Source organism: Diceros bicornis, chromosome X (genome assembly GCF_020826845.1).
Source record: "Diceros bicornis minor isolate mBicDic1 chromosome X, mDicBic1.mat.cur, whole genome shotgun sequence".
In the NCBI taxonomy this organism is placed as follows: Eukaryota; Metazoa; Chordata; class Mammalia; order Perissodactyla; family Rhinocerotidae; genus Diceros; species Diceros bicornis.
The window spans coordinates 77,761,041-77,782,810 of NC_080781.1; the positions used below are offsets into that span (position 1 = coordinate 77,761,041).

At 37.9% G+C, this 21,770-nt stretch overlaps 1 protein-coding gene across 1 annotated transcript; it reads right to left on the minus strand.

Annotated features, from left to right (window-relative positions):
- Positions 1-1,125: 1,125 nt before the first annotated feature.
- Positions 1,126-20,640, minus strand: SATL1 (spermidine/spermine N1-acetyl transferase like 1). The gene is made up of 6 exons (XM_058536271.1): positions 19,637-20,640; positions 16,114-16,165; positions 4,434-4,514; positions 3,922-4,023; positions 3,292-3,332; positions 1,126-2,374 (listed from the first exon to the last, which is right to left on the minus strand). The coding sequence occupies exons 1-6, from the start codon at positions 20,420-20,422 to the stop codon at positions 2,204-2,206; spliced, it is 1,233 nt and encodes a 410-aa protein (XP_058392254.1). The 5' UTR covers positions 20,423-20,640; the 3' UTR covers positions 1,126-2,203.
- Between the last annotated feature and the right edge of the window lie 1,130 nt (positions 20,641-21,770).

The window sequence follows — 21,770 nt, forward strand, 5'->3', positions numbered from 1 at the left end:
TGCTGTGAATCCCTTAAATGCTCAGGCTCCTCAGGTTGCATTCCTAGTCTTCTTTTCTCATTCTATATGCTCTCTCATTTTCATTCAACATACTGTACTGACTTCAGCCACCATTTATATGTCCTTATTATTTACATTTCCAGCTCCTATATTTCTCCAGAGCTATAGACATTTCTTTCTAATTATTTATTAGTTTATCTATCTTACACCCCATAGATATCCCCAGTGTCAATATGCCTAAAACTAAATAGTCTCTACCTCTCTGCCCTTATCTCTGTTTCTCAAACCTATTCTACCTTCTCTAATCCTTGTTCTCATTTAAGTCTTTATCATCACTTTCCTGGATTATTACAGTAGCCTTCTGGTTAATCTGCCTGCCATCACTCTTGCTTCCTGTCACTTCAGAATGTGTTCTATTTGCAAGTAACAGTAAACCAGGTAACATTAGCTTAAATAAATAAGAGTCTATTTAAAGTCTGGAATTAGGTTGTACAGGGTTGGTACAGTGGCTCATTGGTGCCATCAAGAACCTAGACTTTTTCTCTTTCCACTCTGCTCTTTAGCATGTTGATTTATCACCTCATAGTCACAAAATGGCTGCTGTACCTATGGGGAGCACATACACATTCAAAGCATGAAGAAGGGTTAGGGCAAACTGTGTACCAGATGCTTCTGACCTCTTTTTATCAGAAAAGTAAATGCTTTCTTAGAACCCCTCTCAAAAGACTTCTGTCTATATCTTGACCAGAACTTGTCATGTAGCCACACTTAGCGCAATGAGGATTGGCAAAACATAAAACATATTTGTTTCTATCATGAGGAAGGCAAGGGGTAAGGGACTTGGAAGGGGTGTTGAGTTTGAGTTAACATACAGTGTCTGCTACCCTATTCTTCTAACCCATCTGTCATATTATTATGAAATAGTTGTCTAACAACTATTGTGGATAGTTGTCTTTCTGAAAACTTCAGTGGTTCGGCATTGCCTACAGAATCAAATCAAGACTCCTTAGTATGACATATAAGGCCCTTCATATATGATCCCAGCTCAACTTTAATCCTATCTTCTCTCTCCCCACCCACCCTACTGCCAATGTATGTTATATTTTATCTATAACATACCACTTGCTTCTTGGACATGCTTTGTTCTTTTGTGTCTCTTTTTCTCTGCCTATGCTGGTGTCTCATCTTAGAATTTTTTTCTATCTCATCCTGCTCTATATTCTAACTTCTTGTTCATTCTTCAAACCCAATTCCAGTGTCACCTTTCTCAGTTCTCCAAGGTAGGATTTAGATGCTCTCTCTATATTCCCTCACACTTGGTATTTATAGCTATCATAGCCCATACAATTTATTATAAAATTAAAACTAGTATTTTTTTCACAGACACGGCTCCTTGTGGGTATGACTGAATCATCTTTCTGTAGCTTTTATGCCCACAAAATACCTGGTACATAGTAGGAACTTATATGTTCTACCGTGCTGGTTGTAACACAGGATGTAAAAATAATTATAATTCTATCAAAGGGCTTATATTCTACTAGAAAGGATAGAAACATGTACAAATACAGTGTTATATGTAGTATCTGCCCTAAGATAGGTACAACCAAAGAGAAGTAGATGTTCAGAGATGGAATGTAGTTCTGGGATGATGTCAAGGAGGCAGTGGTACTTGAGCTGCTCAAGGTGGGGAAGCAGTTCACTTACTAGTTTTTCATAAGTTAGCTCTTCATAATTTAGCTTCAGTATTTTAAGTAAATTTTTTGTACCTCAGATCTGTTTATAATCAAACACACTCATTTTTCATCAAATCTAAGACACATTACTTACCGCTAAGAAAAAAGTACTGCCAGTTGGTCATTATAGTTATCCCAATGTCAGATATGTTAAGATGTGAAAATATAAGCATCTTAAATTTAGTGAGATGTGGTAGGCAAAAAATAAATATCCTAAAGCCAAGTATAAGTGATTTTTGAATTATCTACTCTTGAATCATCAGCTCTGCTACTAGCCATTAGTATATTATTTTGGATAATGGAGAGTTGACTGTATCTGCAAAATATGTTTCAAAGTAAAAGATCTGTTCAAACCGGAGTTTGGTCACTTGCTGTATTGTACAACACTCAAAGTCAAACTTTTGTTGGACTCAGGTGACATTCAAATGTGGGAGCCTGTGTTGTTGGGACAAGTTGTGATGAGTCATCTTTCACTGTTCCCCTGCCATGTCCATGAGTTCTTCTCTGTTAAACCTGAACAGATGCCAGCCCTCCTCAGAGGAAAGGTCTAAAGCCCCTCGACGAGTGTAGTAGTCAATAGAAGCCTGGTTCCAAATGACGACAAGAAAGTGCATGCAGTTACAGTGGCTTCTGATGGCTATCTGTTTAAAAACAGAGATTACTTTTACTTGAAAGTATAGTCTTCATTAACGCATTTATTTTATTGAAGGTCGACTATGTATAGGGCACTGTGTGTGTATAATACTTTCAAATAATAATACAATAATTATCTCTTGGACTTCTCTAAAGCTGTAAAAAGAAAAAAGTCCTACTGCTGAATTTTAAAACCCTTTCTTTAAAAATCCAAAACTGAGGGGCTGGCCTAGTGGCGTAGTGGTTAAGTTCGCATGTTTTGCTTCGGTGGCCTGGGGTTCGCAGGTTTGGATCCCGGGCATGGGCCCATGCACTGCTTATCAAGCCATGCTGTGGCAGGCGTCCCACATATAGGGTCGAGGTAGATGGGCATGGATGTTAGCCCAGGGCCAATCTTCCTCAGCAAAAAGAGGAGGATTGGCAACGGATGTTAGCTCAGGGCTAATCTTCCTCACCAAAAAAAAAAAAAAAAAAAAAAATCCAAAACTGATGTGCAAAGTCCACTCATTGGTTTTTCTATAAATCCAATTCACTGTTTTTTTCTTTGTTCTATAGAAAAAGTTTACCTAAAGTTCTCATATGTGTTTCCAAAATACAAAAGGATCTTGTTTTTATACTATTCTCATATTCATACTGTGGGCCTATTTTATGGATAAAATTGGCTTCTAATCTTCGTCTTGCTTACTTCTGCTTTATAGCAAATAAGTGTATAGTGTGGATGTGGATTATACAGAAATCAATTTTTAATTAAATGTAATTCAAATATAACCTATATGAGTATCTGATTTGAAAATCCAGTTTAATTGGAATAAAAATATTAAGTACATTTTTAGGTTATATTCAGATGGTGAGATAAATCATCTAATTTATGCCCTATTAAATAATAATATTTGATGAAGAAAAAGATCACAAAAAGAATACATACCTGACTTAGCCTCTTCAACATTTCAGCCCCAATACCTAGACCTTTTAAATAGATAATGCAGAATGAAAAACTGTTTAAGTTGAAAAATTCCACTTAACAAGTTACTTGCTTTAGTTTAAAAGAAATAAAATATAAAACCCTGTATCTGGTGGTTATGTATTCTTAATAGCTTGTGTTGAAACTCAACTCGTGAATGTTTTTCATGTCTCTTTTTCCTAATTGAAATGTGGTTCCAAAGGTAATAGAAAAGATTTTGGATTTATTTTAAAGATCACTGGAGAGGAACTGATTCCCTGTCACTATCATCTTATCACACAGTATACTTCTTAGTCTTTTCTAGACAAACCAACCCAAAATGTAAAAGCATTTTTTAAAGATACAAATATAGCTATGATAACTTGGCTTATTCAAGCCTTGATGGGAACTAATAAGAAAATCTTTTCCTAATATGATTGAGTCTTCACCATATGCAGAGTTAACTAGGACAGTGATTAGGCTCATGAAATAGAAATGAGTTACACAAACTAAGTTAAACGCCATATTTATACTAAAGCCCTATCGCTCCGCCTTAAATTAAAATATACTATTTCCATTTTTAAAGTATAAGTAATACGATAAATGTAGCTTGACCTCGGTAAGCTTGTATGACATAAAAGTCTTCTAGGTAAAGTAACTTGCCAATCCAGGGGTCATATGTAAAGTAGTACATGGCAAATCCAATGGTTACTTTGCCTAGGTAGAAGGAAGAGAAGGTACAAAGAGGTTAATGCTTTGAGTCTTAGAAAGTTCTTTCCTCCAAAATGGAACATCTTTGTTATTTTTTTTAACTACTAAAGTAGTAAAAGCTCACTGGGGAAAATGTCAAACAATACAGAAATGTGTAATGTAAAAGTCCGTTATAATACAACCTTTAAGAGATAAGCCATCTTTTAACACTGTGGAATATATTCTTCCAAAATTATTTTCCTATGCATATACAAAACATAAGTACATACCACACATCTTCATTTTTAAAAAACAAAACTGAGTTTATGTACTTATACTCTCCTCCTCTGCTTAATAGTAATTATAATCTACTAAATTATACTTTGTTTTCAGGCTAGAGAAGGAAGATTAAATTAGAGGAGGAAGATTTATTTTACCTGATGGTTTTTGTTGACTCTGTACTTCTGCAATTAAGCAGTAGAAAAGGGGATTGTCCCCAAAGCCATCCCTGAGTAAATCTGAAATAGCAATTCACATACAATATTTTAGAAAGTTTACAGTAGAGAGAAGGAAGATGGTGGAGTGGGCAGCCCCAGGAATTCATCTCTTGACCTGTACAACTGTACTGGCAGAAACTGCCTAAAGTGAATAGTTTGGAACTCTAGAGTTTATCTGAACACTTGAAGCTTCCAGAGGACAATGTGGCTGGTAAATTGCAGTTAATTTTGGTCAAATTCAGCCATCAGCCCAGTGGTGGCTTCTAAGCCCCCCCCACCTCTACCTCATGGCATGCAGCTGTGGGGACAGCAACCTTAATTTCTAAAGTGGTTTGTTGGAGCCAAGGTAGGCAATAAGGAACTTACCCGCCAAATATTGGAGTTCTGTGTTCTGATTGTGGATTGCTGCTCTGAACACTGAGGTGAGGGCTTGAAAGCTGGCTACTATATTTTCAACCTCCACAAACTAAAGGTGCTTCCAGGAGATTTAAAGGAGCCACACTTGTTTTGTTAGATATAAAAACAACTGTGTATACAACAGAATCTAGAAAACCACCATACATGATCAGGGAAAGACGCAGACTTAGAAGAGACCTCAGAACACCTTAAACATTCAACTCAGGCTTATTTCTGACACGGAGACACTTTATAACAATAAAAAAAAAAAAACAGCAATCCCTGGGGAAGGGGGGTAATTTGGTTTCCAGAGTAAGAGTCAAAGGTCGTGTTTTCAACAACAACAAAAAAGTCACCAAGCATACAAAGAAATTGGAAAGCATGGCCCATTCAAAGGAACATATCAAACATACTGGAGGAAGCCCAGATATCAGACTTAGTAGACAAAGACTTCAAAACAACTGTCTTAAATGTGCTCAAAGAGCTAAAGGAAGACATGCACAAAAACAGGAAAAAGATGTATGAACAAAATAAATATCAATCAATAAATAGAAATTATAAAAAAGAACCCTCACCAAAAAATCTGAAGCTGAAAAGTATAATAACTGAAATGAAAAATTCACTGTAGGGGTTCAAAATCATAATTGAGCACGCAGAAGAAAGAATTAGTGAACTTAAAAGTAGGACAATTGAAATTATCAAGTCTGAGGAATAAAAAGGAAAAAAGATGAAGAAAAGTAAACAGATACTAAGGCATCAATGGAACACCATCAAAAGGACCAACAGAGTTATGGGACTCTCAGAAGGAGAAGAGAAAGAAAGAAAAAAAGAATATTCGAAGAAATAATGGCTGAAAACTTCCCAAATTTGATGCAAGACATGGTGGAAATTAATAAACAGAAACCTCATTAAAATGGAATTGGGAGGCCACAAGGGGGAGCTCTCACACCCTACATCAATAAAAGAGCACAACAGGAAGAAGAGACTTCCTCTTCTTGACGGGTGAGAAGCTCAGCCAATGGGAGACTGTCACAACTCAGGCAATGAAAAGCCACTAAGCACACTCAATTCCTCTGATGGACTTTTGTTTACAATAGCCCTCCCAACTTCTTCCCCTCTGCAAAAGAGTTTCTCTTCCCCTTTCTGCTCAGGGCTTGTATGTGGCTCACCATGGTTGCAGACCCCAAATTGCAATTTTTTGCTGATCTTGAATAAACCCATGTTTGCTGGAGAAATAACTGGATGTCTATTTGTTTAAGGTCAACATTTTGGTGGCCTGTACAGGGATCCAGAGAAGACCCTGACAATTCTGAGGCTGGTGAGCAAACAGGTGCAGTACCCACAATAGAGCCCATTGAGCTCACTGCTTTTCTGGCCGACCCTGAAGTCTGCGTGTAAGTCTTTTCTCCTGGATCCAAGCTTCTGCCTTCTTTGTGTTTGAGGCTCTCCAGGTTTTATTCAAGACATATTTTAAGGCTTCATGCTTTTCTGCTTAAGGCCTTGTTTGTGAGTACTCAGTTGGCACTTAGGCCTGATTCTTTTGAAATCATGCTGTTTCCACCAGAACTATGTTAAGCCTTCGGTCCAATTCCTTTGGAACCAGACTGTTCTACTTGAAACTGAGCTGGCACTTTGGCCTGACTCCTTTGGGAGCTGCATGTTCCAATTGAAATTGTGCTGATCCAGCCTTCGGCCTGACTCCCTTGGGAACAGGCTGTTTCATTGGAACTGCGTTGATCAACCTTCAGTCCGATTCCCTTTGGAACCAAACTGTTCCATTGGAGCTGCATGGATTCAACTTTTGGTCCACGCTACTGAAATCAAGACTATTCCTATTGGGACTGGCTAGCATTAAGCTTGCAGGTGGTTTGAGCTATTCAAGCTGTTGGAGTTGCAAGCTGTTTAAGCTGTTTAGGCTGTTTAAGAATTGTTCCTTTGCTCTAGAGAAAAACTTCTAAGAAATGGGATCCCAGTTATCTAAATATTTTAAGGGTGCGCCCCCTACAGGGACCCTGGCTAATTTTATGTTTAAAAACCGCCCTCATTCCTAATGCACATTTTTAACTGAATGGATCAACTTAACCAAAAGTAATTTAGAATACCAGTGGCCATTGTGGTGAACTTTTGAACTCCCTAAATTTTCTTAAAACCGAATTGGACAACCATAGCTCTGTAATTTCCAAAACTAAATAGAATGCCTATGTTGATTGGTATTTTGAGGCTTCCAAACATTACCAGGAGTCTAAAATTGCCTCTTTGCAAAATAAAATTTTAAGATTAACTGAGGCAAACAAATGATTAAAGAAAGATAAAATAGCCTCTGAAGCCTCGTGTTCCTCTCCCCTGGCTCCTCATACCCAGGCTCCGCGTCTGGCGCCATATCCCTTCTTCCCTTCTATACCACCTACACTCCTCAATACCCTCAGTTCCCCTGTACTAACTCTCGCCGAACTTCCCCTTTTCCCTGAAGCTCTCCCCACTCCCTCTTCCTCTGAAACTATCAGAACCTGTCCCTTTAAAATTAAGCCTTCTGAGGATCCAAAGGCTAAACCCTTAATTTCTTATTCCCTGAAGTAAAGCTGAACTGCGAGCCACAAAGATTGTCCCACAGTAACTGAATATTCTCACAGCTTTGCTGAGGAATTTAATATAGTCATTCAAACTTACCAACCTTGGTTCTCTGACTTACATCAGCTAGTTCATACGCTTGTCAGTGAAGGCCGGGCTCAGCATTGGATGAAAACTGCTAATTGGGAAAATCCTGAAAGGTCTCTAGAATTACAACCAGGTGACAACCTGCTGAAATGTATGTATAATCAATCAGGCTCAGGCAATCACTAGATGACTACATTGGACACTCCTAAGGCTTTCTCAAAGCCTGTTGATTGGAACAAAATTCAGCCTTGTGCAAAAACCTGATGAGCCTGTTTATGACTATTAAAATCAACTTCAGATTGTTTTATTAAAAAAAAAAACTGGTCTTCTTTCAGATGTTGGTTCCACCTGAGTAGCTTTTAATTCTACATTTATTAATGGGTTGAACTGGGATCTTTCCCTTCTAGTAAAAAGGATCAGGATGTAATGGGAATCTACGTCCACTCCAGATTCAGTTAATCTGGCAAACCAACTCTCTTGTACTCTAGATGAGTCACCTAAAAGAAAGACCGCTAAAATTCTTACTCTTCAACTCCAGTAAATGAAGGCCCCTAAACAAAACCAAAAAATCTCCTGACTTCTGCTATTATTGCCAACAGCCAGGACATTGGAAAAGAAATTGTTACAAATTTAAGCACTTCAAGTGCCTTCAGCCCTCTAACCAGCCTTTCCAATGTTCTCCAAATTCTCAATGATGGGGCTCCCAGGAAGTACAGGGGCTCTTCCCAATCCTCCCTCTTAATCGGCTCAGAGAAACATTTCTCCAGATTGGAGATGAATTTCTTTCTGTCCTAATTGACGCAGGAGCTACACTTTCAGTGCTCAACCCCACTACTATAAAGCAGCCCCTGCCCTGGAGTACTAAAACAGTTCAAATAGTGGGAATTTCTAATAAACCTCAACAGGTTCCTGTCTCTGAACCTACTGCCTTTTGTTTAGGCCCTTTCAGAGACATACACCCTTTTCTCCTTATTTCCTCTGCCCCAATCCCCTATTAAACCAAGATTCTTGGAAAAGTATCATGCCAGAATTTCTTTCTCCCAAAAGGGGGAAATAAATAATTCTAGAATTTGACAGTAGTCATCAAAACAGCCAATCAACTGAATTAAATGACTCTCTGACATCTTTTATTTCCTCTGTCTCCAATGATACTAGCGCTGATTCTGGAAACACTGATCATTTGTTCCTGTTGAATCAGCTACCACCCTTCTTATGGGCAAAATCTCCAACTAATATTGATAAAATTCACAGTGCACCTCCCATCAAGATTCGAATAGATCTTTCAAAACCTCTCCCCAGAATTAATCAATACCCTATAAGTAAAGAAGCTCTTCAAGGTATAAAGCCCATGATAGAGGACTACAAGGCTCAAGGCCTCATTATCCCTTGTACTAGTCCCTGTAATACTCCTATTTTACCTGTGAGAAAACCCAAGGCCTGAAGGTGGAGGTTTGTCCAGGACCTCCAAGCAATAAACAACATCGTTATACCTCAACACCCTGTTGTTCCTAACCCTCATATGCTACTCACATCCATTCCCACTGGAAGCAAATTCTTTATGGTAATTGATTTATGCAGTACATTCTTTAGCATTTCAGTTGATGAAGCTAGTCAATATCTTTTTGCCTTCACTTAGGAAGAAAAACAGTTTCTTCAGGGTTTTACCGAGAGCCCTTCTTATTTCTCACAAATCCTGAAGGCTGATCTGGATGATATAAAGTTCCATAGGGGTTCTATTTTGTTGCAATATTTGAATGATTTGCTTCTTTGGTCTCCCTCCCAATTCTCCTCACAGGAAGATAACGTCCATTTGCCTAAAGCTTTTAGCCTGAAAGGGACATAAGGTTGCCAAAGATAAATTGTTGTTTGCTCAAACCCAGGTTCGAAATTTAGGGCATCTTATATCAGAAGAAGGGCTACACTTAGATCCACACAGGCTTCATGGTGTCCTAAGTTTCCCAAAACCCAAAACTAAGTGCCAACTGCAAGGTTTTCTCGGGCTAGTTGGTTATTGCCGAAATCAGATACCAAATTTGTCTCTTATGACCAAACCTCTGCATGTATTATTAGAACAACAACCCCATCCAGATTTTATGGGAAGAACTGGCAGACATAGCCTTTAAAGCCTTAAAGGAGAATTTGATGAACTTACCTGCCCTTGGGCATCCCAATTATCAGATTCCCTTTTTCCTTTTTGTATATGAAAAGGAAAAGAATGACCTTGGGGTACTCGCCCCAAAACACAGGGACTGCCATTCACCAAGAGGGTACTATAGCCAGCAACTGGACCCTGTGGCAAGGGGATACTCCCTTTACCTTAGAGCCATTACTGCCAGTGCCCTTTGCTTAAGGCCACTGAGAAAATCGTGGGATCCCCTTTAACAATTTTTGTACTTCATGCTATGGTAGCTCTCCTGAATTCTCATCACACTAAGCATTTTTCAGTCAGCCACCATACCTACTATGAAATCCTGTTGTTAGCTGCTTCTCACATAACTCTTTTATATAATAACCTTAACCCTGCTGCTCTTCTCCCCTCCGTTACCGATGAAGTCTCTTATGACTTTTTGACGCTGATGGATCACGTCCTTTCTCCTCATGATGATCTGCAGGAAAATTCCTTTAGATAACACTGAGTGCTCATGGTTTACTGACGGTTCTTATTTAAAAGGTGACAATGGCAAATATTGTGCTGGGTATGCTATTGCAATTCCTTTTGATATTGTAAGGCAGCCCCTTTACCTATGGCTACTTCAGCCCAACAGGCTGAATTATACACTCTTACATGGGCTTGTACTTTAGCCAAGGGCAAAACTGCCAACATTTATATTGATAGTAGATATGCCTTCAGAGTAGTTCATGATTGTGGAATATTGTGGAAGCAATCTGGCTTCCTTTCTTCCAGCAGAAATATAATTAAAATGGCCCCTATATTTAGGAATTACTGGATGCTATACTTTTACCTGCCACTTTAGCTATTAAGATCCCAAAGCATTCTAAACTTGACTCTCTGGAAGCTAAAGGAAATCACCTTGCTGATATTTCCACAATGAATGCAGCCCTTAAAGGAGCCAACAACAGCCAAACCTCTCTCGTGGTCCAAAGGGATATTTCACCAAATGATAGCTTAGAAAAACTGGCTAGAGAAGCCCAACAATTACTTTCTGAGAAGGAAAAACAAGATTAGAAATTCAACACTTGTTGGTTTGATAAAAGGAGAAAGCTCTGGTTGGGACCATATAACAACTCAGTCCCATTAGAGACTCTAAAGTTTCCACTCCTAACCACTGTACATGCATTAAACCACTGGTCTACTGACAAAATGATGGCATTCATGAATCAATATTGGTGGGGAAATGAATATTAACAAGACCATAAAAAGTACCTCCCTCACTTGTCCACTTGTCCAAAATACAACCCAGAGAAGCCTGTTTGAACTGCTCCTGGACATTTTAAACTTCCTGATGAACCATTCAAGGTTTGGCAAATGGCTTTCATACCATTCCTCCATCTCATAGAGATACATATGTTTTAGTCATGGTTTATATGTTTTCTCACTGGACTGAAGCCTTCCCTTGCAGACAGGCTACTACCTCTTCTGTGGCTCAAGTACTTGGAAAAGATTATCTCTACCTGGGGAATTCCTCTTGAACTTCATAGTGATCGAGGAACCCATTTTATTTGGTCAGGTACTTTGGCAAGTCTCCACTGTTTAGCTAGTTTTACAACACTTTCACTGTGCTTACCACCCTCAATCCTCTGGTTTAGTTGATCACACTAATGGAATTACTAAGACTCAATTGGCAAAATTTATAGAGACCCTGCAAATACCTTGGCCAAAAGCATTGCTGTTGGTCCTTCTAAATCTCAGATCCATCCCCTTTGGAACTCATAAACTCTCACCATTTGAGATAGTCACGGGACACCCAATGTACTTGGCTTCTGCCTCTTTGGACTCATGGCTGATGAAAAGAGATATACCCTAATATTGCAATGGCTGAATTGCTCCTATTAAAAATAACCATGTTTTGGTAGAGCAATCTTTTCACAGTGCACTCCAGGGAGACAAAGACGTTTAAGAATCACACTTTGCAACCTGGAGATTTTGGCTATTAGAAAAGACACCTCCAGAAGGACTCTCTTCAACCTCACTGGAAAGGCCCCTATCAGATACTATTAACCAACCCTTGTGCTGCAAAACTCAAGGGAATAGACTCTTGGATTCATGTGACACATCTAAGGAAAGCACCAAACCCTGACTGGACCTGCACACCATCTGGTGACTTAAAAGTAAAGATTTCCCAGAATTGAAGCAGACAACACCTGATGAGACAGCCTTCCCAAGATGTTCAGACCAGGCCTATTGGAAGGTTGTCTGCCAAATCTTTGATGATGATGTAAGTCTTTTTTTTTTTTAATTTTTTGTTTATTGCAGTAACATTGGTTTATAACATTGTATAAATTTAAGGTGTACATCATTATACTTCTATTTCTGCATAGATTACATCATGTTCAACACCCAAATACTAATTACAACCCATCACCACACACGTGCTGAATTATCCCTTTCACCCTCCTCCCTCCCCCCTTCCCCTCTGGTAACCACCAATCCAATCTCTGTCTCTATGTGTTTGTTTATTGTTGTTGTTATCTACTACTTAATGAAGGAAATCATATGGTATTTGACCTTCTCCCTCTGACTTATTTCACTTTGCATAATACCCTCAATGTCCATCCATGTTGTCACAAATAGCTGGATTTCATCGTTTCTTATGGCTGAGTAGTATTCCATTGTGTATATATACCACACTCTTCAGGTGATCTCTAATGCCTATGATCTTGATAACATATGGACTTTAGAAAATAAAAATGCCTGAGAGTTCTCCCTTCTGTGTGTCCTTGTTACTCAATGTGGCGACAGTAGGTTTCTAGTTCATGTACTTTTCCTCCAGTGTGGGACATGACACTCAGGAAATGTCCTTCTTGGCATCAAGGGACAAAAGGCTGCTAAAACAAAACAAAAAAAATGACTCTTGATCAGCTATGCTTTCAGAGAAAGATCTCAATAAAAAGGGGAAATGTGGGAATTAATAAACAGAAACCTTATTAAAATGGAGTCAGGAGGCCAAATGGGGAAGCTCTCATGCCCTATGTCAAGTGCAGAGCCAAACAGAAAGAAGAAAGACGACTTCTTCACCAGCAAGAAGCTCAGTCAGTGAGAGACTGTCACAACTCAGCCAATGAAAAGCCACTACACTTTGAACTACCAGATTCCTCCAATGGACTCTTTGTTCACACAATGTATAAAGATGTAATCTCTGACATCAATAACATAAAATGGGGGAATGGAAATGTACAGGAGAAGAGTTTTTGTATGCTGTTGAAATTAAGCTGGTATAAATTCAAATTAAATTGTTATAACTAGGATGTTAAATGTGATCCCCATGATAACCACAAAGAAAATATCTATGAAATATACACATAAGGAAATGAGAAGGGAATCAAAGCATTTCACTACAAAAATAAACTAAACATAAAAGAAGGTAGCAGTGGAGGAAATGAGGGACAAAAAAGCTATATGGCATATAGAAAACAAACAGAAAAATGGCAGAAATCTGTCCTTATAAGTAAATACTTTATATGTAAATAGATTAAATACTCTAAAAAAAGACAGAGATCAGCAGAATGGATTAAAAAAAAACATGATCCAACTACATGCTATCTATAAGACACTCGCTTTAGATAAAAAAACACATAAAGGTTGATAGTGAAATGATGGGAAAAGATACTTCATGCATATAGTAACCAAAAGAGAGATGGGGTGGCTGTATTAATACCAGACAAAATAGACTTTCAGTCAAAAACTGTTACAAGAGACAAAGAAGGATATTATATAATTATAAAAGGGTCAATTCACCAGGAAGATAGAACATTTATAAACATTTGTGTGCCAAACATGAGAGCTCCAAAATATATGAAGCAAATATTGACAGAATTGAAGACAGAAAGAGACTGCTCTACAATAATAGTAGGAAACTTCAATACCTCAATTTCAATAATGTATTAACCACCAGACAGAAGATAAATAAGTTAATAGATTATATGAATAACACTGCAGATCAATTGGACCTAACAGAAATATACAGTACACTCCACCCAACAACATAATACACATTTTTTCTCAAGTGCACATGGAACTTTCTCTAGGATAGACCATATGTTAGGCCACAAAACAAGTCTTAATAAATTTTGAAAGACTGAAATCGTACAAAGTATCTTTTCCAATCACAATGAAGTGAACCTACAAATCAACAGCAGAAGGAAACTAGGAAATTCACAAATATGTGGAAATTAAACCATGCACTCTTAACCAATAAGTCAAAGAAGAAATCACAAGGAAAATTAGAAAACAGAGATGAATGAAAATGAAAGCACAACATATGAAACTTATGGATGCAGTGAAAGCAGTGCTCAGAGAGAAACTTATAGCTTTAAATGCTTACACACAAAAAAAGAAGAAAAGATCTCAAAATAACCTAAACTTACACCTTAAGGAACTAGAAAAAGGAGCAAACTAAGCCCAAAGCTAGCAGCGGGAAGGTAATGAGAAAGATTAGAGCAGAAATAAACAAACTAGAGGATAGAAATACAAGAGAGAAAATCAATGAAACCAAAAGTTAGTTCTTTGAAAAGATCAACAAATTGACAGCCAGACTTACAAAGTAAAAAAAAAAAAAAGAGAGAGAGAGAGAGAGAAGATTCCAGTAATTAAAATCAGAAATGAAACAGTACTACCACTGACCTTACAGAGATAAAAAAAACGATTATAAGTAAATACTATGAATTGTACACCAACAAATTAGATAAACTAGAAGAAATGAACAAATTCCTTGAAACTGACAAATTACCTAAACTGATTCAAGAAGAAATAAAATCTGAGCAGACCCATAACAAGTAAAGAGTTTGAATCAGTAATTAAAAATCTCCCAAAACAGAAGTCAGGGAGCACCAGAGGGTTTAACTGGTGAATTTTATCAAACATTGAAAGAAGAATTAACATCAACCCTTCTCAAACTCTTCCAAAAAAACCGAAGAGGAAGAAACATTTTCACAAGAAAAGAAAATTATATCCTTTATTAATATAGATGCAAAAATTCTCAACAAAATATTAGCAAATCGAACCCAACAGCATATTAAAAGGATCATCCACCATGACCAAGTGTGATTTATCCAAGAATGAAAGGATGGTTCAACATAAGAAAATTAATCGGTATAATACATCATGTTAGCAGAACAAAGGGAAAAATAAAACACATGATCATCTCAATTGATGCAGAAAAGGCATTTAACAAAATGTAACACCTTTTCATGACAAAAACCCTTAGAAAACTCGGAACAGAAGGAAAATTCTCAACATGGTAAAGGGTACTTATAAAAAAAAAGTTAACTTCATACTCAATGGTGAATGACTGTAAGCATTTCCCCTAAGATTAGGAACAAGACAAGGAGGCCCAATTTCATCACTGCTATTCAACATTGTACTGGAAGTTATAGCCACAGCTATTAGACAAGAAAAGGAAACAAAAGCCATCCAAATTAGAGAGGAAGAGGTAAAATGATCTGTATTCGCAGATGACATGATCCTATTGACAGAAAATCCCAAAGAATCCAAAAGAAAGCTACTAGAGCTAATAAATGAATTCAGCAAAGTTGCAGGCTACAAGATCAACAAACAAAAATCAGTTTTGTTTCTATACACCAGCAAAGAACAAACCAAAAAGTAAGTTAAGAAAGCAATTCAATTTACAATAGCCCCTAAAATAATTAAATACCTAGGAATAAATCTAACCAAGGAGGTGAAATACTTGCATACTGAAAACCATAAAACATTGCTGAAAGAAATTAAAGAAGACCTAAATAAATTAAAAGACATTTCGTGTTAATAGATAAGAGTTAACATTGTTAAGATGTCACTACTACCCGAAGTGATCTAAAGATTCAATGTAGTCCCTATCAAAAGTCAAACATCCCTTTTCACAGAAATGGTAAAGTTGATCCTTAAATTTATTTGGAATTCCAACTTTAATCATCTCTTCTCTTAATGTTCATATTTTCTGCCTAAAAATTTCTAATTCATTATAAAACACTAGCCTATCCTATTAATATTGCTGTCTACCAAAATGTAGTAAATATCTTGAAAATAGGTTAAGTCATTTTGCTTTTATCCATTTCATCCTATCAAGCTACTACCAACATACTGGGCATTAAGTTATACTTTCTTTGACCAATTATAATTCTCCTTTACATTTTGAAAATTAGTTGGTCTATTGCAGCTGTAAAGATGTAAAAGCTCTATCAATTTCATACTAAAAAATGGGGAAAATATAAAACAGTGGAGCGCCAACAAAGCTTATCAAACTTAGGTCCTGTACATATAGATACTATTAATGGCATCATCTTTGTGTACCAAGGATAGAAGCTTTCACATATCTAGGTACAAGTAGTACTGTGTGCATACATTATGTCATGTTTCTTTTTCTAGCTCTGAAAATACCATAAAACATCTTACCCAATGCTGTTAACTTCACTGCATCTAGCATGTTTTCACAGGCAGCCAATTCCTGTCAAAGTAGAGAAAACTTTCAGTCTATGGTTTACTAAGAAATTCTTAAGATAATCATGAAGTTTTTATTGAGCATTTATTAACATATGATGTCCCGGGCAGTAATAAATGTGAGTCAGTCTTAACCCCAGTCATCTAGAAACTTGAAATCTAAAACAGTACATGCAACAATAGACTATATACAGAGAGAAGATTAACTATGTTGATACCTCACTCACATGAAGTTCAGTTGTCCAGGTAACTAGCCTTGAATAAATACAACCAGAAATGAGGAAGTAAAGCCAAAAGGGTTTCTGAGCATTTAAGGTAGATGTCACAAAGTCCATGTAAAAAAAAAAAAAAAGCTCATAGACAGGTCTGTCATGTTTGCCTGTGAGGTGTTTTTCCCACTTAACTTTAGACTTTGTTTATTTGGCTTTCTACTATACCATTTTCTTACACATTCAAATTAATTCTTCATGATTTGGATCTCATGCTCGGAAAGGCATTCCCCACTTTCAGATTATAAAAACAATCACTCTTATTCTCTTCTTAATTTATTTTTATTAATTTTATTTTTTCCAGTTTTATTGAGATATAATTTGACATTGTATTAGTTAAAGGTGTACAACATAATGATTAGATATATGTATATATTGTGAAATGAGTACCACAGTAAGTTTAGTTAACATCAATCATCTCACAAAGTTATAACTTTTTTTCTCGTCATGAAAATTTTAAGATCTACACTCAGCAACTTTCAAATATACAATACGGTATTGTTAACTATAGTCACTATGCTATACATTAATCACATCCCCAGAACTTATAACTGGAAGTTTTTACCTTTTGACCATCTTCACCCATTTCCCCCACCCCCCACCTGCCACCTCAGGCAAACACCAATCTGTTTTAAGTTCTCAATTTTAATAATTGATTAACTTTATTTTTTTTTTTGTGGTGTAAGAAGTGAGGTGGAATTCCATCTTTATCTTTTCCCCCCAATTGTTCCAACACCGTTTATTGAGTAACTCGTCTTTTATTAACTGATTTGAAATGTCCCATTTATCATATACTACATTCTCATACATACTTAAGAGAACTTCTGAACTCTCCATTGTGTTCCATTGATCTATCTCTGCATCTATGGTAATAGATTACCATAGTATTTTAAGTACTTACAGCTTTATAATATCTGGTAGGGATCATCTCCCCTCATTACTCTTCATTTTGGAATTTTTCTAGAAATACTCGCATGTTTATTCTTCCATGTGAAAGTTTGGGGATTTTTACTGGAATTGCATTAAATTTATAATGGAAAAAAAACTTGTAAAATATATAAAGAAGATAGCAAGGGCCAGATTACGTAGAGTGTTGGTAAGAAATTTGGATTTTATTCTCAATACAACCAGAGCCCAATGGAGTTTTGAGCATTTGGGCTGCTGAGTAGAGCACCTCCCCTAAGACATTGTAAGCTCCTTGATGGCAGTGACTATAATTCAATAATCTTTGTATCCTTTATAGTACTTAGCACATGGTCTTCCTCTAATATGTACTCAGTGTTTGTACAATGAACAAAAATCAGATATTAGTAGTACACAGCACTTACCTGTGGATCACCAATGGTCCGAAAAACACACTTTGAGAATCACCATAATAAAAGGCTTTGAATGGCAAGTCTGGTAAACAAGAAGTTATGGTTGCCTAGCTATGAAATGACTGGATTCCCAAATAATGCTGTGGTGTGGTGATTAAGAATAGAATAAAACAGGTGCATACAGAGGATACTTGAAAGGATTTTAAAGGCAGGACAGTAAATAAAACCTGCAAAGTACTCAGCTAATGAATAAATTGCTATGATGGCAAACTCTCATAAATTTCTTTGAAAAAGAGAATGTTTTGCAAAGTTAGCAATAAACAGAAGTTGACAAATGGACATATATGTATTAGAGAAGAACATAAAGCTCAAAGCTAATTAATTATTACATTCATGTCTATGATGCAGAGTAGGTAATTGAGCTTTTCTATTATTTTTCTACTGTGACTATTCATTAAAATTATTCCCAAGAAAGTTCTAGTGTCTATTCAGGTACATGAGGCAAATTCAGAAGTAAGCATGATCAGGAACTCCACAGGTACAGGTTCACTGAAGTGGGAGGGTCTAGCGATGTAGTTTCCCCTCGGTGATAGCAACGGGCACTGTTTGGAAAGCTAAGGAAGGTAAGTTTTCCGAATAGAGAGATTCACTGTCATTCAATAATAAATTTATTAATTGCCAACTGAGTGTCAGATACTACGCTACCTTTAGAATTATTATTAACCTTTAAAATTATTTTTTACCTAGAAAAACGTGCTTCTGGAATAATTAACACGTTGGGCGTAGTATTTTGATTGATGAGCTAATCATGCAGATTAATGCCAGTTAGAGAAATGATGGGGGAACTTGTAGGGTATAGAATACAATGAAAGGCATGGAAGGATAGATAATCCAATTCTTACAGATCTGTAATGGGGCCAAGTATCATTTCAACAGATGGATTTCACCAGATAACTTTTGTTATTTTATTTTGGCCATTAAAACACATTCTGTGATCAAAAGGAACAGAACTTGGCCTGAATAAATATATACATACTAGTAGATGGAAACATTTTCATTACAAAACTCTTTTATAAGGTTTCCTTATCTATAATCTGTGCCATGTTCCAGCCACATATTTACTCCGTTAAAAATCTCGGCGACTGCTTGCATATGGGCTTTTCTATAGAATTGTTTCCACTGTGCATCACATAAATGATTGCCTTGAGCGCCACAGAACTCCAGCACAGGAACTATGGCTGTTAGTGTGTCCCCTTCACTGTACTAGAATTATTTCCAAGAAAACCATTAAAAAGAACTTTTAAATCAGAAATTTTTAATCCAGCTCCTTGGACTCCTTGAGGCTGTCTGTGGTTGGACTTTAAAAGTCAAAGAACTGTATGGAAAACTTGTTGTGGATGAATATTGTTTTCTGGGCAGTCAATCATTAGCTTCTACATGTGGGTGTGGTCTTAAAAGCAACGAGACTCCCTACTCTAAAATCTTAGCCACTAATACCTGAAATTTTATCATAAATCATTTGTTTCAGTTAAGCATTTCTTTTCTCTAAGATCCTCTTTTAAACTTAAAATTTCCCCAGGAGCGACAACACATTAAGCCCCTGAAATTTCCATGCATTGGTTCCCCTATGACTTTTTGAGCCACCTACTATAAGTCAAGCAATTTATGTGTAATCATTTTATGTTAATGAATCATTACAACAGTCTTTTGATATAGATAGTACTATGATCTTGATTTTAGATGTGGAAATTGAAGTGTAGAGAGGTTAAGTAACTTCCAGACAGCTGTGTACATAGGTCATAATTAGCAGAGCTAGGATTCAAACCCAGCCTATACCTCTCAGCCCTAAACTAATACCACAAAGCTCCATGGAATAAGAAAAAAGCAGCTTACTTTAATTAGGCGCAGGATTTCTGGGCAGTCTCGAGCCTCCGCAGGTCTTACTCGGAAAGAGTTCATGCTTGGTTGCCTCGTGCCTGATTGGCTCCTGCCTGGTTGCCTCAAGCTTGATTGCCTCACGCCTGGTTGACAAGGACCTGGTTGCAACATGCCTGTTGGGCTCCTGCTTCTTTGGCTTGTGCCTGATTGGCTTGGGCCTGGTTGACTCGTGCCTGATTGGCTCCAGCCTAGTTGCCTCAGGCTTAGTTGACTCATGCCTGATTGGCTCGTGCCTGGCTGACTTATGCTTGATTGGCTCAGGCCTGATTGCTTCATGCCTAGCTGACTTGTGCTGGATTGGCTCGAGTATGATTGCCTCATGCCTAGCTGACTTGTGGTGGATTGGCTCGAGTATGATTGCCTCATGCCTGGTTCACTCAGGCCTGATTGGCTTGGGCCTGGTTGCCTCGCATATGGTTGACTTGTGCTGGCTTGACTCGGGTACGGTTGCAGTTGACTCATGCCTGATTGGCTACTGCATGATTGGCTCATGACTGGTTGCCAAATGCCTGGTTGGCTCGGGACTAGTTGGTTCATACCTGGTTGCCTCATGCCGGATTGGCTCCTGCCCGGTTGTTTCATGCCCAGTTGGTTGGTGTCAGGTAGGCTTGTGCTTGGTTGGTTCATGTCCGGTTGGTTCATGTCCAGTTGGTTCATACCAAGTAAGCTCGTGCTGGGCTGGCTGGTGCCTGGTTGATTCATGTCTGGTAAGCTTGATTGGTTCATGCCTGATTGGTTCATGCCCAGTTGATTCGTGCCTGGTTGGCCTGAGGAGTAGACTTCAGACTGGTTGACTTGAGACTGGTTGGCCACGAGGATTGGTTGGCAGGTGCTGGGTTGGCAGACAACTGGTTGGCCAGTGACAAAGTATCTTGATGGAACAGGAGCCCTTAACTCTAGTGCTGTGATGGGAGGCTGTAGGATGTTTCTGGTTTTTCTCAACTTGATTCGTACTTCACGATAGGCCTCTATCAAGATGAGAATGGGAAAAATAGAGGGCTACCTAAAGAAGATTATTGATGCCTCCGACTTGCTGGAGTTGACCTCACCAGCGATCACAGCAGTAGACTTGTCTGTGTTTCAGGTTTTCATCTGGCCTTTCCTCACCAACAGGCCCCAAGGGAGGGGAAGAATAAAATGACTCTGGGGGAGTATTACCGTCTCACCCCCTTGCACAGTCACTGCGTCATAGTGATGAGGTCACAATGCCCGTATCTACGTGCCTACGTGCTCCCCCATGTGGTGAAGGAGAGGCAACGCAGGGGCCCACCTCACCACCACTTTATTTCCTCCTCTCCAAGAGCTTAAGAAGATGAAGCAAAAAGCTGGAAGGAGTCTCAGGGCTTATGCTTGGCGCTCACCCTAAGAGTGCCTGCTGTTTTAACCAACCGATTCAAAGATACTTGCCCTAACCCTTTCTTCCCCATGCCCGAGTCCTGAAATAATTCACTTCCTATTTCTGTCCTAAATTCCACTTACTACCTCTTTTCTGTAGGCATAGAAACTAGAATTCTTAAAAGGGTTGTCCTAATGAGGTGCTCAAGTCCCTCATGCAGAAAATATTTCTTCACAAATAACTAAGAATAACTAGGGTTACTATTCATTGAGATCTTTTATGACTTAGGCTCCGTGGGAAGCACTTTACATTTTCTCACTTAATCCCATAGCAACCCTATAATCCCCAATTCTGAGGAAACCAGTTCAAAAGATTTGATAACCTAACCAAGGACTCAACAGTTGATGAAGAGCCTGAATTCAGACCCAAGTCTATCTGACTCCATTTCCAAGCTTTTTACCATCACACTATCCCGCCTTTTATACACACTGTACTTATTCTCCACCCCCATATCTGTGAGATCAGGTATATTATCGTTTTACCCCATCCCACCTTGCAGAATCCCTTCTCCCCTCATTGCTATCTGTTGGCTCATTTCCTCAATAATGTATATTGTGTAACTGATATTAATATTATTGTAGATGGAGTGTCTTTTATTTTTTAAACATACCAGAGAAACTTGGCTGAAGCTGTTCTGAGACTCACACTGTGCTAAGCGCTTTATATCTGCATTATTTCATTTAACCATTGAAG